The sequence below is a fragment of the Lepisma saccharinum genome, chromosome 1 (genome assembly GCF_977018435.1).
Source record: "Lepisma saccharinum chromosome 1, izLepSacc3.1, whole genome shotgun sequence".
Classification (NCBI taxonomy): Eukaryota; Metazoa; Arthropoda; class Insecta; order Zygentoma; family Lepismatidae; genus Lepisma; species Lepisma saccharinum.
In genome coordinates this window covers 155,363,850-155,381,054 of record NC_139229.1, presented here as the reverse complement: position 1 = coordinate 155,381,054, position 17,205 = coordinate 155,363,850, and the positions used below count along the sequence as shown (strand labels likewise).

Sequence of the window (17,205 nt, the reverse complement as noted above, 5' to 3'; positions counted from 1 at the left end):
CTACCTCTTGAATTAACTGTGAAGATGAGTTGATTAAATATATTGTCAGAGACACATTCACGCCTTTACCTGGATTGTAGGACATTATATTAACCACTTCAACAAGCAAATATGACAGTCAAATTCTTCATAGCTCAACTAATGTGGTTGAAATATCATCAATGAATGCAACATACTGCTTTGGGTTTATATCTAGTATATCAGTTGGAATCTGTCCATATGGAAATGTGTAGTTTTGCTTTACAATTAAGTTGTCATTGCAAAGAGGAAAACAAAGTCATCCAATACTTTACTTTTGTTTTTATTTAGAAACATTTTGATACCCCATACAGTTCAAATTTATTTCCCTTGTTACCAAATCAAAGCAATCACACCAAAAGAAAAACAAAAGGCACTCAAAAGCATTGAAAGTAAACTGTTTTTCTTCCCCAACAGAGCTTTACGTAACAAAAAAAAATTTTTAAAAAAAAAGAAATGGGCACGACTTAAGTTTCACATGTGGATGGCAGTGGATATTGAAAGAAAAAAGTTTCATCTTGTCTTCTGGAATGTATTCACACCATTTCCCGTTTTAGTCTTGGCAAATGGACCCGTGCCGCTCCCCCCTGAGTGTTCCTGCAGTCATTTCCTCCTCTTGACAGGTACCGGCTGTGAGGCAACTGGCATTGTGTATGTTTGCTGTGAGATCCTGTTGATGTAATACAAGGCTACGATGGAGAAGATCAAACTGTCCCAAAAAGAGAAAGAATGCTATTAACACCAAACTATGCTACAGCAGAACAAGAGTGAAACAAAAACTACAGTTAAGCAACAAGTGTTAAACAATCCCACAACATACTACAAAGTGTACACAGTGTATTTGTTACAGTGGCATAACAGCACATTTAATTCTGCTGAATAAATTCCTCTAGAAGGAATTCCAGAACAGATATGTTACCAATTAAAGAAAGTCCTTCAAGGGGGTCTTCACTACTAAATTTCATGACTTTGCCTTGTATCTGTGTTAAAAATTAAACAAATAACATGTAATGTTTCTCCAAAGTACAGCAAGTTTCTATAATTACTATTAATTTTTTGCAAAACTGCTGATATCTAGATGAATCCAAATTAAATTTCAAAACTAAAATATTTTATTGTTTATCCTATGAACACCTGTAGTTGAAAAATCATTATAAAATTGACATGACTGTTGTCAGAGCTTTCTGCCACTGCAAAAGCTCAAAAAATGCCCACTTATAATGGACAACTGCCGGCCCCTGTGGCACAGTGGTTAGCACCTTGTGCTACGATGCCAGGGGTCCCGGGTTTGAATCCCAGCCAGGGCATGGATGTTTGTGAGTGTCCATTCACCAATTTCATCATGCCATCACCCATCCCCATCTTTACAAATTAGCCAAAAGCCAATTAGGCACACAACTAATTTTGACTTTCTTTTGTTTCAAAGCCATATGTGACAAGTCATCACTTTAATGGAAAATTATTCCAAGCTGGAGATAAAAGGTGCATGGCAGTTCGAGGAGTAATCCATAACTATTTTATAATAAAAGCCTGATTACATTTAACAAGCACCACTTTTCTGGGACTGTTGTGACACTTTCAAACCAAATATGACCAGTATTTGAGTTGCAAAAAAAGCACTGGGAGAAGAACAAAAATGTCACCAGAAAAAAAGGATATGTTGTTTCTCCAATGTAATTTACATGCTTTATTATTTTGATGTGTAATTACAAGTAATGGCTCTCTCCAACATGACTGGGAGTCATGTCTATTGAGTTCTTAGTTATGCCACTGATTCTGAGTTATGGTAGCAGTTAATTAATTTACAAAGCACCCAACAAACTATTAAAACTGCCACTATTGCTTAGAATCAGGTGAAGATTTACACACAATGAACTCAATTTGGGTAAATTTTAGAGCTGGTTTCATTCTATTTTCATTTTTCACCACGATCTACCTTCCATTATGACATTTGCTTATCCGATAGAAAACTTAAGAAATGAGGGGTACAGAGCACAAGTGGCGTAAATCCATTCAAGACAGTTTCAAGAAAAGGCACATTTGTGAATAATTTAGTACTATGTTTAGCTGTTGGAGCACAAACATGGTGGTGTCTGTTTGAGCAAGAATTTGAAACTTAGGAAATACTTACTTCTAACACTGAAATGTTTATACTAGGGCTGTGCTGATACCACTTTGAACAAATACCGATGCCGACACTCTCACCGATTCCTACCAATACTGATGCTTGAAAAATATTTCTGGGTAAGTATTTCACTCTAATTATATGCATCAAATTATCAAGATTTTTGCTTTAAAATATTCAATAATTACATCAGAATAATTACAAAACTGGTGCAAAATAAAAACAACCTTTGTGTCATTGTTGTGGAACACGTGAAAGACCAAAATGCCAGGTAAGTATCGGCCGGTATCAGTAAATAAATTCCAACCGATACTTTCCGATACAGATACCACTGGTATCAACCGATAGTTATACATCAGCATTGGTATCGGCTTAGCCCTAGTTTATACTTCACACTTCTAAGTTATACATGTAACTCCACTTCCATGAAAACTAGAGTTGCGCCGCTTGTGTTCATAACCCCTTATATATTCATTTAAGAACACTGAAAGGCATTGACATTTCAATCTATTTTGTATATCAAATACAACATTTACAAATAAAGTAAAATTAATTTAACTTCAGGTGGTTTTGTAATTCAAAGCATGTAGAGTATTTGCTTCCGTATCTGTTAATAAAATTTATGTTTTCACTTGCAAGAATACATGGTTCTTTAACTGGTAATTAATTTTGTATGATTTAATAAACTTGCTGTGTCATTAACAAATTTCAGTCTCTATTGACTTCAGTTGGTGACCCCCATCTGTTTTGGAGCTCCCCGTGACACTGTATATTGACCTCCATACCCTTTCTAGGAATTCAAGTGGTGTTAGGATACAATCCTTAGTTTGGCTAAGTGCTTCTTTCTGTCGTCTTGGCTATTTCATTGCTTTTCAACTTCATGATTGACACAGAGAGAAATCAAAGACAAAGAATAACTACAATACCATCAATCAATTTTTTGGCTTTTTACCAATTACAGTTAACCTATTCACTTGAAGATACTGTTATGAGTTTACAGATTTGTAGTGACATATTTTACAACTAGCTAATAGAAATTCACATGATGTAGCAGCCAAGACACAGGTATTGGCCAATCCCAGGAGACACTTATTGCATAATGGTTCAGGTAGCTTAACGAGGGGGAGGGGGGCTTGCAGGCCCACCACCTCTATTTTTTAGATTTTGAACTGTTTGAAAATAAAATTACATTGTTTCCTAGGGTGTTCCCAATATTTATTTATTACTTTTGTTCATAAAAACAAATGTAATGTAATTAGGAGGCAAAATGCAATCTTTGAATGTGTCTCATTCGAGACACTCATGCCAGTGACAGTGTACAATTGGTTGGTAAAGATGGTAATTATTGTAATTAATATATTTAATAAACAACTGCACTTCTGCAAACTAAAAAGCATTAATAAAAAATATTATGGATTTTGTGAGTTTTAGTGAATGATAAAATATATGTGAGAGACTCATGCAATAATTGGTTATTATTTTTTATTAATGATAGTAATTTTTGTATTATAATTAATAAATAACTGTACATATATAATCAGGAAAGGAAGCAGTGTTTCAATAATAAAATGATTTCTTGATAAAAAAAGATGTGGACCTATGAGCTGCCCCCTGGTATGTAAGTTTCTCATATGGCACGAGTAAGCCAGGGTTAGAACTAAACATGTAGTCCTGATGAGCACATCCAACCATGAAATGGACTTAAAACAAGCTTTTCCATGTTTGTGTCTCATTATAAATGTTTGTCATAAAATATGAAACAAATGTTAATATCAAAATATTCGATGTTTCGGTACAATTAAAAATCTTTACTGTTCACAACACTATGCAGAAGCATACGTATTACGTGAATTTGTGTATATATCCTGTTTAACAGAGCTTTGAGATGGAAGCGATGGCTCTTGGAAACCAACTCTTAGAAGTACATGTACATGCAACCTTTCGAACCAAAGCAACATAAGCTGCAAGTGTCGCTTGTCACTTGGCCTGTACAGCCGGCAGCCGACGAGAAGATCGCTGAATGAAGGGAGACGGGGCACAGAGGGAAAGGGAGGGTCAGGTTCATTTGCAGAATTTAGGGGTGGTTGGGGGTGGTCGGGGAGAAGGAAGTCTTGTTTTCTTCTTGGCGGGTCATTGTCAAGCTGAGGAGAAGAGTTCTGGCGGAAGAGCACCTCCCCCACGCGAAAGAGTGGAGTCGCCTGGAAGTACGTCACACCTCTTCTGCCAGCGCTCTTCTCGTCAGCTGCCAGCTGTACCGTTTTCTCAGGGAACTTTCAGACCGAAGCAACAAGTGACATGTGTCACTCGGAAGCAGACCCTCAGTAATCCATTCAACCTTTTGAACTGAAGCATGACAACAAGCTGAACATGTCACTTGCATGTTGCTCGGACTATACTGCATCGTGCCGCTTTGGTCTGTTATTCTTGCATGCACGGTGAAGGTTTTGCTTTATACTGAAGCTTGTCATCTGTGACTTCAGTCTGAAAGCTCCTTCATTGGCACGCATCATGTAACCTCGGTCTTGTTTGTACATGCATGGTGGACATTTGCTTAGACTGAAGGGGCCCTTGTCTCTTCAATGTGACACCCTCCACTGTCATGTGTTGCTTCGTTCTGAATGTTCTCTATACTTAACAAGATTGTTAGCTACTTCATCAGAGATTAAGATCTAATTTAGCCTGTAAATCACAAGTGAACAAATTGCAAGTACTGTTGATGGAAAAAGGCTGGCTTTTTGATAGAAGGTTCCTTTTTATAATCACGAATGACCCCCTGGAGTGGAAGAAAGTAATGGTGTTGCCTTGTAATAAGAAGAGGTCTGAGGTTGAATTCTCTGTGGAAGCAGAGTGCTTCGGATCTCATTTCAAACTTTGGGTCCAGTCCACATATCTTTAATAGATTATTTTTTGCCATTTGCACCATCTTATTTGCTTCTACTTCAGTTTTAGTGACAGTGTTTTTCAAACGCCGGGTCGCAAACGGTCCGTTGCACCCAGGGATTGACGACTAATTTTTTAAATCTAATTTTATATTTGACAGCAAGTTTATACATAATTGAACTATGATTATGTCATACTTGGTATATTAATATTAATTTAGGTTGCATATTAATTTTCATATAAACTTTAAAGATCAGAAATGTATTTATGAGTGAAATTGTTTGGATCAGGGCATCGACATGTAAGAAATAAATTTACTGGGCTGTGGTGTCACAAAGGTTGAGACCACTGCAACAAGCAGCCAAAATACATCACTAGTTGCTCCGTGACCAGGTTTAGCCGCCATTTAACCAAATTATACATGTTGTACTGGAAAGTCAGAACACAAATATATATTTTACTGAAAAACAAAATTTAGTGTAAAGAGATTTGATACTAGTTTTTTTTCAAAAGGTAGAGCAGTATTTCCTTTTTTGCTTCATGTACATGTTTGTATAACAAAACTCAAACATTGAAAATCATATCATACTATTAGGTTTTATTAAAAACACATACAAAACTACTCTAGTTATGTAAATATGTTTATACTACATAGATATAGTTAATAAGCCTACCAAAATATGAAGATAACACTCAGAAAGAACCACCCATTGAAAAAAGCCAGCTTTCTTGAAAACACTGTTTATGTCTAGATACGAATTTCATATTGTAAATTGTATTTTATATTTAGAAATGAGTGTCTATTTTACAGTGGGGAGATAAACGGAAGCCATGGAACAGGAAAAATACTGCCAACTTCTGTGTTTTCATTGATTTGAGACACTTTTGTGGAAAAAGCCGAATAAGCCCCAACCAAAAAAGCCACGGAAAAAAACTCAGTTTTTTTCCCCAAAAAATCCATTTTTTTTCCGGCCTCTTCCAACTCTTCTATGTTAATCTACTTCTACTTCTTGTACTACCCCATTACTTTGCTTCATACACTAACATTCATGAGCACCATTCAACTGAAGGGATTTCGTTAATATTCTATATAGAACAAAAAATGTTAATTCACTTTCTAATACTAAATTGTGCATTACGACCAACAGGACTTGTGGGAAATATTTGGTGTCACTTATATGGGACAAATAAGAAAAGTGCCAATAAAGGGAAATAAACTCTATGTTGGAAACACTGGTGGCATACTATTAGAAATTCATATTTTAGTCATTATAAATACAGACAAACTAGTACTCACTTTATCCGCGAAACTGTTTTTTTTCTTCTTCGTTCTATTTAATTTCAGTGGCCACTGCCACCATCCTCGTTGGAACTTGTTGTACTGTTGCTTGGCGTGCTTCTATTGTTCGTAGTTCTCAGGCCGTCACTAGGTGCACTGTTGTTAACTGTACGTCTGCTTCCGTGTCATCTGCTATTTCCCGGCACTAACTGTTGTAGTAGGGGAATCCATGTGTGGTGTGCCTGTTCGCTATCAATGTTTAGCTCATGTGGGAACTGCATTATGGCATGCATTTCCTTGATTTTGGAGTCTATGAGTGTGTGGGCGGTGTGCTTGACTTGTACCTTTTGTATTTTATGGCTATTGTATTTGATATGTTTAGCAAGGCCAGTAGTGGGTTGGGCTTTTTTGCATCAGTTAGGCGTTGTTGGATTCTTTCATTGACAGATCTGATGGACCTGCCAATGTAATGTGCCTTGCACTCGTACTCTGCATCATATATACCTGGGTTATCAAGGGGGGAGAGGAAGTACCTTTTGTGTTTGTTTACTTTATCAGATATTTTGGCATTGGGTTTGTGCACCACTTTGATGTCGTAGGGGAGAAAGGCTTTGGATATGCGGTTGGATGTGGTGGGATGGTAGGGGAAGGCAAATCACTTTTATTTGCCATTGGAGGTTGCTTGTGGCAGGGTAGGGTGCCTGACCTGTATTTGCACTTTACTGCACCAAGCGGAAAGTTGTGCTTCTGTGTTGCCATGTTTCAGGGCTATTTCAGTGATGGTGGCTATCTCTTCTCGTAGATCTTCTTTTCTGCAACAGTAGGAGAAGGCTCTTCGACAAAATGTTCAGCCACAAATTAGATTTTTCTTTCAAGGGGTGGGTGGAAAGAGCATGTATGTACTGGTTGCCTGCAACTGGTTTTCTGCAGACAGTGGTTATGAATTTGTTAAGTGTGCCGCTGATGGTGATGTGCAGGAAGTTGATCTTGCCATGCTTCTTTTGTTCTATGGTGAAGTTGAACCTGGGCTGGATGTTATTTAGTTGTTTCACTAGAAGGTTGAGCTCTAAAATTAAATAACATCCACCACAGACTCAACTTCACCGAAGAACAAGAGAAGCATGGCAAGATCAACTTCCTGTACATCACCATCAGCTGCACACTTAACAAATTCATAACTACATATATGATGCAGAGTACGAGTGCAAGGCACATTACATTGGCAGGTCCATCAGATCTGTCAATGAAAGAATCCAACAACACCTAACTGATGCAAAAAAAAGCCCAACCCACTACTGGTCGTGCTAACACATCAAATACAACAGCCATAAAATACAAAAGGTACAAGTCAAGCACACCGCCCACACACTCATAGACACCAAAATCAAGGAAACACATGCAATAATGCAGTTCCCACATGAGCTAAACATCGATAGCGGATAGGCACACTACACATGGATTCCCCTACTACAACAGTTAGTGCCGGGAAATAGAAGATGACACGGATGCAGACATACAGTTAACAACAGCACACCTAGTGACAGCCTGAGAACTACGAACAATAGAAGCACGCCAAGCAACAGTACAACAAGTTCCAACGAGGATGGTGGCAGTGGCAACTGAAATTAATAGAACAAAGAAGAAAAAAACAGTTTCGCAGATAAAGTGAGTACTAGTTTCTCTGTATTTATCTACTACCGCGTCTCTCTTATCCTAATTATGAATTAGTCATTATATTTGTTTTTCTATCTCTCTATGTAGATCATAGGCAAAAAAAAAACAATGAAGCAACCATGCAAAATAATATAATGTGGTTATTATTTTTTGCAACGACATTTTGTCCTGGTTTCCCAGAACTTTTTCAAGCTTACACCAAGAAAACACACACACAAACTCACACGGCTAGAGTGACTAAGGACAAAACCTCACAGTAAAAATAAAAAACCACTAAAAATAACAGTATTACATTATTTTGCATCTACAATAAGTGGGTATGTGAACCTTTAAGAGCATAGATATATGAAGCAACCATGTTTTATCCAGGATTCAAACTTAGGATAATTGGGACTAGATCCACAGTTTGATTGAAGGGGGATCCAGAACTTCTCAAAAGTGAGACGAGTTTCAATTCCTACATGCTTGGTCAAGACTTTGGGAATAAGTGGGACACACTTGTAAATTTCAAAATACTGATAATGAAGAAGACAGAGAGGGGAGGGAAGATGTGTATACAAATCATCCAGCTGGGGTTCACTTTATGCAAATTTTCCCCACCCACTTTCAGCTAACTACCGCTGCAGCAGCATATATGTCTTCTACCTGTCCCTATCCTGGGCAATGTAAAGCCACTTTGAATATTCTTAACAATTTTATTCTGGTTCACTTTAATATTGCCAATCCATCTTTCTCTTGGCCTTCCCACAGGTATCTTACCATCAGGTTTCCCAACAAGTATCCTGTAAACTTTTATATCCTATCCCATGCATGCTACATGGACTGTCCACTCAAGTCTTCTTGATTAATTTATTCTATCATCAGGAAATGAACAGAGAATATGCAGCTCAGTATTATGCAGAGGCATGGCGTGCATGTAGCCGGTGTTACCACAGGTAACAGAAAAATATAAAGAATTAAAAAGTTGACAACATTGTTAAATACGTTAATGAACACCATTGCCGTCGAGTAGATATTGCCTAGGACATTTTTTCTGCAGCCGACAGAAGTGAAGAGGAGGCCGTTCCGCTACACTGAAGAAGCAACAAGGGAGAAGATGGTGCCAATACAAGGAAAGAGCAGGAAAGGACTTTGGGGCATAGTGTGCTATGGGGTTATTCATATGTCTGTTAAGGGGCCCTGTTGCCATTCAGACCTACTGGATCAGCCAGTGTTGTCACATCAGATTGGCAGAAAAGAGCAAAATCCCACCTAAAATAGGAATACCATTTCTGTGAAGCAACTAGAGGTAGACTGCAGAGCCAAGGCTGGATTAAAATACAACTGAGACCAGTTAAGTAATAGACAAAAATATGGTTCTTTGGTGTGATTCGTAATTTGGACAAACCTGCTCCAAAATACTAAGTTGGCAACAGTAATACGTACAGCTGGGCTTCCCTTCCACAAAGGAGTGGAGTTCTGTCGTCTGCTGTGCTCACCATACAAACGTCAAACTGACCCAAGAAAAGTGTGGTTCTTCTTCTTCCCCTTCGCAGCTCATTGCAAAGAAACAGAGACAGATGAAGAATTGACAAGGGTCTACCACTATTCATTGGATTTTCGTGGTAACTGTCTCATGAGTGGTGGTTCTTTCTAGGAGTGTTTGTGGCTAAATCTACTGTGCTGATTGCAAACAAGAACGAAATGATCAAATATCTAGCTCGAAGACATGTTTTCTTTACCGTTGGGGGGGGGGGGGGGGTGATAACATCTAGCAGGCATAATTCTCGTACTGATTGCCTGTAACACTTTTAAAAAAGTCACGCCACACCACTGGTATTATGTAACCTTCTCCACTCACCTGCTGTTTCATGCATATATGTCTCTCAAGATTTGATTTTAAAAAACACTTAATTTATATTTCTCTTTTAGCGTAAGAGGCCACATTTCACATCCATACAAAACTACAGACATAGCTGCTGTCTTATATATTTTAACCTTTACATTATTGAATATCAGCAGAGGATAAAAGTTTATGAATGATCCAATATTGAGTGTTGTACCACTCCCCTTGTCTACTGGTGGCTAGGAAGCAATAGCCCCATTCGGCGAGCCAGACAACTGCAAGATACATCTGAGAGGAAACACGTGACTACCAACTTCCGGCTTAAGATCATCTTAGGTGAAACGTAGGACAGTGGTACGTGGTCTGTGGATGAAATTAGTCAATGCAACAACTAGCGTGCAAGCTGTAAAGGGGAAAATTACGAATAAATATATTTAGGAAAGAATGAAAAAAGTAGCTACTATTCTTGGGAAGTGGGTAAATATGGTATATCTTCTTTGGTCATACGTTTAATTGAATTTAAATAATTAAAATCAATTTTGAGTTCATTTCCACATTCAGCTTCATAATATTTCGAGATCAATCAAAATATTTATTCTGAATAGAAAAAAATGTTACCACGTTAGGTCTCATTATGGATATATACTTGGCATTATTAAAGTAGGTTGTATTGTTCAAATCTTGCGTCAAAGTCACGCTTTTTGTTCTCTGAAGCAGACGAGATATTCAGTGAATGTGGTCTTCATATAAAACAATCAACTTCTCTCTTCTTACACTTAAAACCAATATTTAAACAATTTCAAATTATCATTTATTTATCTGGAATACAAAGAATGTTGTCAGACATTGCCAAGTATAACTATAATCATCCTTGCAATAACATTATCTCAAACCGCATATATCTCCACGGATCTTGCAAGATCTTGTGCAGATGAAACGAGTCAACTTTTCCTTGACTTGCTCCGGCTGCAAGATTGCTGTAAGCCGTCTAAATGGCCGGACGCTTTCACCCTGCAAGACGTGACGTGACGTCAACTTCCGCCCGCCGAATGCTAAACGTGCAAGATTTTCAAACCGACTTGAAGTTGTCTGACCTGCCGAACAGGGCTAATGAATCAGTGATCCCTGATATTGTTTACTTGTGTGTCTCAAGGAGCTGAATAATGTACACGGGAGAAACAAATTAGGGTTGGATGCACTGCATGTTGACAAACTACATCTACTGTAAACACAGTTTCTGATGCAGCAATGATCACAAATTATCAAAAATGGAAACAACGCACCAAAAAATTTGTAAAGAGAAATTAATGGTTGATTGGTAGCAAGCACAGAATACACAAACGCAGCTATGCTTGGCAACACTGCCACCATGAGAGAGCCAATGTTACACCCGATTTCATTAATGCCCAAGATTTCAGCCAGCACCAAAGAACACACAAAGAAAACTGACAGAAATAAATTTTGTTATGTATTAGTGGTAGTCTAGTCGGTTGGGCACCTGACTCCCACGCGGGAGTCCCAGGTTTGATTCCTGGGGTGGGTGATCTAAGGTCAGATCTGGTCTTGTCCCTGCATAAAGTGGCGCTACCCCTCCACACCCCCTAAATTTGCCTTCATGGCACAGTGCTATATGCATGGGGAACTTTACCTTCTACCTTACCAGAAATAAATAGCCTAGGTAGTCAGCCCACAATTGGAGTATTCATTACAGTCACTGGAATCAAGGAAGGGTCTATATGCATTAAAGAAAAGTACAAACTACAGATCTCTAAACTCCTTGTCATGCTTACTTTACAGTGATGTATTATCAGCATTGCAACCCTGCAACTTTTGTTTGTCACTGCATGCCTTTGGAGAGAGTCGTTAGAGAAGAGTTTCATTAGGTTAGGACATTCCAGAAGTGTGTTTTTGTGAGAGAAATATTAGTTCTGATATTAATATTTGTTGATATTCAAGAAGTATCTTAGGGTTTTAAATTTAAGAGCCCGTATCACCGCTGGTGACGATACCTAAAAAATAGGTTCTTGCGTCGACCTTCTGTGCTCAAACAGTCAAGTGTGTGGCATTTAAATTTTACTGAGTTAAAGATCAAATATGAAATTAGTTATATCGCGAAGCCTTTTTTTAAATACACTATTTATTGCGTAGTTTTCCTTATCTCAATTTCGTAAAATTCACTTGCTTGCCAATTATATGCAATAACTTAAATCAACATTTTAAAGCACAAGAAAGCTTCAACTGTTCTTCTACAGCTTTTCGACGTACAGAGCAATGTATGTAAATTTTAACTTCTACTTTCTAAGCTGGTCGCACTAGCCGTTTCCCCGTCTGTACAGCTCGTGCCACTCATGAACCCCCTCCTCACTCCTCCGCCGTCCCTTTTTTCTTTCACAATCGGCCAGTCTTCCCTCCCCCAAGTAGCAAGAAACCCGCATGCTGAGAGCTAGGAAAAGAAAAAAGAAGGCAGGGAAAGGTTTTGGGGGAGAATCAATGAGTTCTTCACTATGCGATATATATCCTAATACTAAATCACGATGGGGTTGTAGTGCAATGACAACAGCGAAGGACGTGGATTTCCCCAGTATATTGTTCACAAATGGAAAGAGCTGATTGCACAGACTGAAGTACACCTTTACAAAAGGTTTGCACGCGAAAGAACTTTTTTGTGACAACACGAAAGTCCATTACCAAGGGATTTTTTTTAGGGGGAAGGTGACTTTACCCAAAGTTTTTAGGTAAATATTGTGTAAATTCTATCTGGTGGTGGATTATCAACCAGTCACGCAAATGAATGACTTTTTAGCAGTCGATCATAAATAAGTTCAATGAACGTTCATTGTAAGTTTGAGATATTCCTGAGGGTCAATGGTAAAAAATACTTGATGATCTGTTATGGAAATAGTGCTATTTTTAAACATTTTGAACGTCCGTTCAATTTAATTTCGAATTTGATTCCTTTCATGATTTGTAAGTATATATTTACTTAATACTTTACTGCGTTATTTTTTCACCAATTACATATATATATTACAGTCAGACCCAAAGATAAATCACAACATAAGATAGTTCTGTGTCATCATATACAAAAGTACTTTTAGGCATAGGTCTTATGTAAAATAAAATACATTAATTATATGTTGTTTTTTCTTTTCCAAAGACATTATTTAGTGGAATAATATGACAGACTTACTATTGATAATGACCATACAAAACACACCATAAAATTTCATTCACTTTCAACTTTCTGGGGCCGGCCACCGTGGGGGAGTGGTTAGCACATCGCGCTACGACGCCAGGGGTCCCGAGTTAGAATTTCGGCTTGGGTGTGGATGTTTGTGAGTGTCCATTCATCATTTTCATCATATCATCACTCATCCCCATCTTCACAAATTGGCCAAAAGTGGCACAATAAGCGAAGTAAAATAAAGCAAATCAATCAATCAACTTACTGGATATATGACAAATAACACTATGTAATGTAACACTATTTCTGTATAAGGAATAGAGACAAAAGCATTGACTATCAATATAATTGACATAAATCAATGGATACAGTTGCAGCTCTCGCACTGGACAGATGTGATTAGTAGTGAAAATAACTAGCAATAGTTTTATATGTTTTTCACATCTGATTCTTCTCCATGGAATAGAAATTGGTCACTCGGCATAAATTATTTTCCGTCATAAATAATAATTTATTAACATGTAGACCTAGGCTTACAAGGAATAAAACTGCCCAAGCGTGCTGATTTTTGCACTGAATTGCAATGTTTAGTTGCACAAAGGCTAATCGGGACAAAACCTACAGCCCTTAGTGGAATCCGAGCCACTTAATTAAATGTGCCTAACCGTGGATCGAACCCGTAACACCTCGATTACAAAGCATCATTATTACCGCTAACCGAGGCGGGGAGGTTCACTTATATTATTTCTAATTCTTAACATTTAAGAGTTAGGTAGTTTCTGTAGTCTTTTAATTCCTTAATGTCATATTTTTGCCTCTCGGATGTTTTCAATAACAAAAATAGATGTAATGATGAAAGGATTGAGAAAACATCGCTGACAATTATGTTCATTGCAAATACTCGAATAAGAAACTACAATCAGAAATGGTACCCCCCCATGGCGGAGTAGTTAGCACATCGCTCTACGACTACAGAGGTCCTGGGTTCAAATCCCAGCTTGGGTATGGGTGTCCATTCATCAACTTCATCATATCATCACTCATCCCCCATCTTCGCAATTAGCCAAAAGTGACAGAAAAGCAATGTAAAGTAAACTAAATCAATCAATCACTACAAACAGAAAATAAACTTGGCGGTTCTTGAGATGTTGAACGTCCTCCAACTTTCAAAAATTCATTTTTCACACCTATTCCGGAAATTGGAAACACCATTTGCAGAGGATAATAATTGTACACATTTAACTCTATATATAACCTATAGAACCAAATAACAATCTCACAGACACTGAATAAATCAACCTACCAGTTAGACAGCACAATATCATGTCAATTTCGTGACAAGTTTGGCGACTCATGATTAATAATTTCTTAGTATCAAATGATCAGTGGCCGTTGTTGATCCAGGCAGATAAGCAGTTGCCCTGTCCCTTTACGATTTTAGAACACATCGTAATAAGGTAATATCTTCCTGAAGTAGGAAATGTACTTGAGCATTGTAATGACCTTTTATGAAAGATTTATAATGAAAAAAAAAACCGTTTTTCTCTTGTTTTGGTCGAAATGCGTCTACTGTATAATAAAAATCTGGGGGCTAAGAACTATTTCTTATTCTTAATTTAATATTTAAGCATATTACTTAAGTAGTGGTGTGCATAAATCTTCTTAGATACAGTCATCCAAAGTTGTATGACCCCAATGTACCCTTACAATAAGTTTGACGGAAATACACCTCTCTCGATTATACCACAGATGCTAAACAAAACAAGCATATTTACATTATTTAATTTTAGTACTTCGTAAGTCTCTCGTGGAAGATTCGGACTCCCTGGACACCCCACCCTGCCTCCCCTAAATAGTCCTTGGCTCTCAGTTGTATTGCGATGTTCGTCAATGTGTGTTTTTCTTCTTTCAGACACTTGGAAAAAGTGTTGTCTTGTCACAGAAACCCTGGGGGTTTTAAATGAGGGGGCTGAGAAAAAAAGGTCTGTTATGGTCAGAGTCTGACCTTCCAGGCAGGGTGGAGGGTGGGGGGTGAGTAGCGGACAGGGAACCTTGTCTTCTGTTTCTTTGGACAGAGCAACCCTCCCTCCAGTAAAGTCTCAATCGGTCTCCCATGCAATGGATTTGCGTTCGAAGGGGGAAATGGAATCAATATTCGTAAGACTAGGAAGAAAATTTGACATCTGTCCGGTGCTTTTTTTGAGTGACGCTGATACGGGCTCTTAATTTATTAAAAAATTGAACCTGTTAATACTGAGGGGTTGGCAACAAGCCCAGCCTAGCCGCGTTTCCAAATCTTGCACACAAGAATATAGTTCCTTAGAATATAACAAACAAGGACGTATGAAGTAAAAAAATGTAGATTGAAAATAGTAAATATTGAACATTCTTTAAAATTAGAAGTATTTATTACCTCTTTCATGGTAAATGTAAGATAGAGAATATCAAATACATTGGTTCGCTGGCCAAGCCAGCAACAAAGTTGGGAGTTCACAAAGAGGCTAAGAGCGAGCTTATAAATATGTCTGCTTCAGTACTCAGTAAGAAACATGGCATCCTCTGCTAGCAGTTCGGTTGTTTCACCGGCTTGTTATTTCAAAGTGCACCGGAAAGGGAAACATATGAATAGTCAGGCGAAGCAAATTGTTTTAAATATTTATTCGTATTGTGTTGAAAAGACTTTGTGTATGACAGGTGTTTGCGAGAGCATTATTTTTAAAATGAAGAAGGAATTTCGGCAAACACGAAGGGTGGCAACGCCTGGTAAGAAGAGACCTCATGCGATCGGGATGTTAACTCGGATGGCCACAATGGATGACTTCACGAAGAGTGCAATTCGTACAAAAGTTCACATGTTCTGGGGTAACAGGAGAAACGAAATACCAACTGTTGAGAAAGTGACCGCTGCAATCGCGAGTGATCCTGATTTGCCATCCGTGTCTCCCCGAACAATGAATCGTTTGCTACATGACCTGGGTTTCGTGTTTACGAAACGAAAGCGAACTTCAGCTCTGATTGAACGAGATGACATTGTTGTCTGGCGACACTAATATCTGTGTTCAATAAAGCGATACCTTCAAGAAAACAGAGCCATTTATTATTTGGACGAAACGTGGGTTAATGATGGACATACTGTAAACAAAATTTGGGAAGACACAACAGTGGTTTCGCACCGACAGGCTTTCCTTCATGGGCTTAGTGTTGGATCAAAGCAGCCATCCGGGAAAGGGGGAAGGCTCATTGTCGTTCACATCGGAAGCAAAGAAGGTTTTGTGGATGGCGGTTGTTTGTTGTTTCCTGCCAAGAAAGGTGTCGGCGACTATCACCAGGAAATAGATGGACAACATTTCGAGGAGTGGTTCACCAGTATTTTACCGAAATTACATCCAAACAGCATCATTGTTATGGATAATGCTCCCTACCATTCAGTTCGCGTCAAGAATGTGCCGACCAATGCATGGCGGAAAGGTGATATCCAGCAGTGGCTTTCGCAGAAGGCTCGCGAGCAAACCGAGCAAAACGAACACAAGTTCGCATGGACAGATTGCATGATTAAAGCTGAACTCCTGCAAGTTATGGATGGTGTGAAAGGAATGTATCGTGAATATAGAGTGGACCGAGCAGCTAGAGAAGCAGGACATCCGTTTCTTATGTTGCCTCCATATCACTTCGAATTCAATCTCATTGAATTAGTGTGGAGTGAGGTGAAGCGTTACGTTGCTTCCAACAACAAACATTTCAAGTTGAACGAAGTGGTCGTTATTTCACGATGGATTACAGATAGTGACAGCTGATAAGTGGAAAAGCTACGTTAAGCACGCAATCAACGAGGAACAAAAATTTTGGGACCTGGATAATTTCATTGACAAGACTGTGGACCCACTCATAATTGAAATTGGATCAGGAACATCAAGTGATGCCACTTCCGATGACGAAATTGTGAGTGGAGTAGAGGAGTTACAGTCATCATAATGGTAAGTTTGCTGTTTTTATTTATTAAAAATACCATTAGGTTTATATTTATAAATGAAAGATTTGTTATGAACAAGTACGATTCAGTTGAAATGTCCCCCCCCTCAGTTTGTGAATTAATTCAATAGCTTTTCATTACACGATATTTGTTTGACTACCTGCTGTATGATTCCGAGATTCCCCTCCACTTCCCCTCTCTGGATTAGCTGGTAGGAGGAGCGTTTCGCAATGCTTCGTCCGCCACTTCA

The 17,205-nt window shown here is 38.3% G+C and overlaps 1 protein-coding gene across 2 annotated transcripts in view; it reads right to left on the bottom strand.

The window, feature by feature from the left end:
• Positions 1-280: 280 nt before the first annotated feature.
• LOC145989739 (dolichyl-diphosphooligosaccharide--protein glycosyltransferase subunit KCP2) overlaps positions 281-17,205 on the bottom strand; it is a 32,953-nt gene continuing 16,028 nt past the window's right edge. For both annotated transcript variants that reach the window (XM_083125025.1, XM_083125016.1), the window contains exon 5: positions 281-727. In XM_083125025.1, the coding sequence (XP_082981151.1) occupies positions 622-727 (106 nt within the window). In that variant the 3' untranslated portion in view covers positions 281-621. The remainder of the gene's footprint in view (positions 728-17,205) is intronic.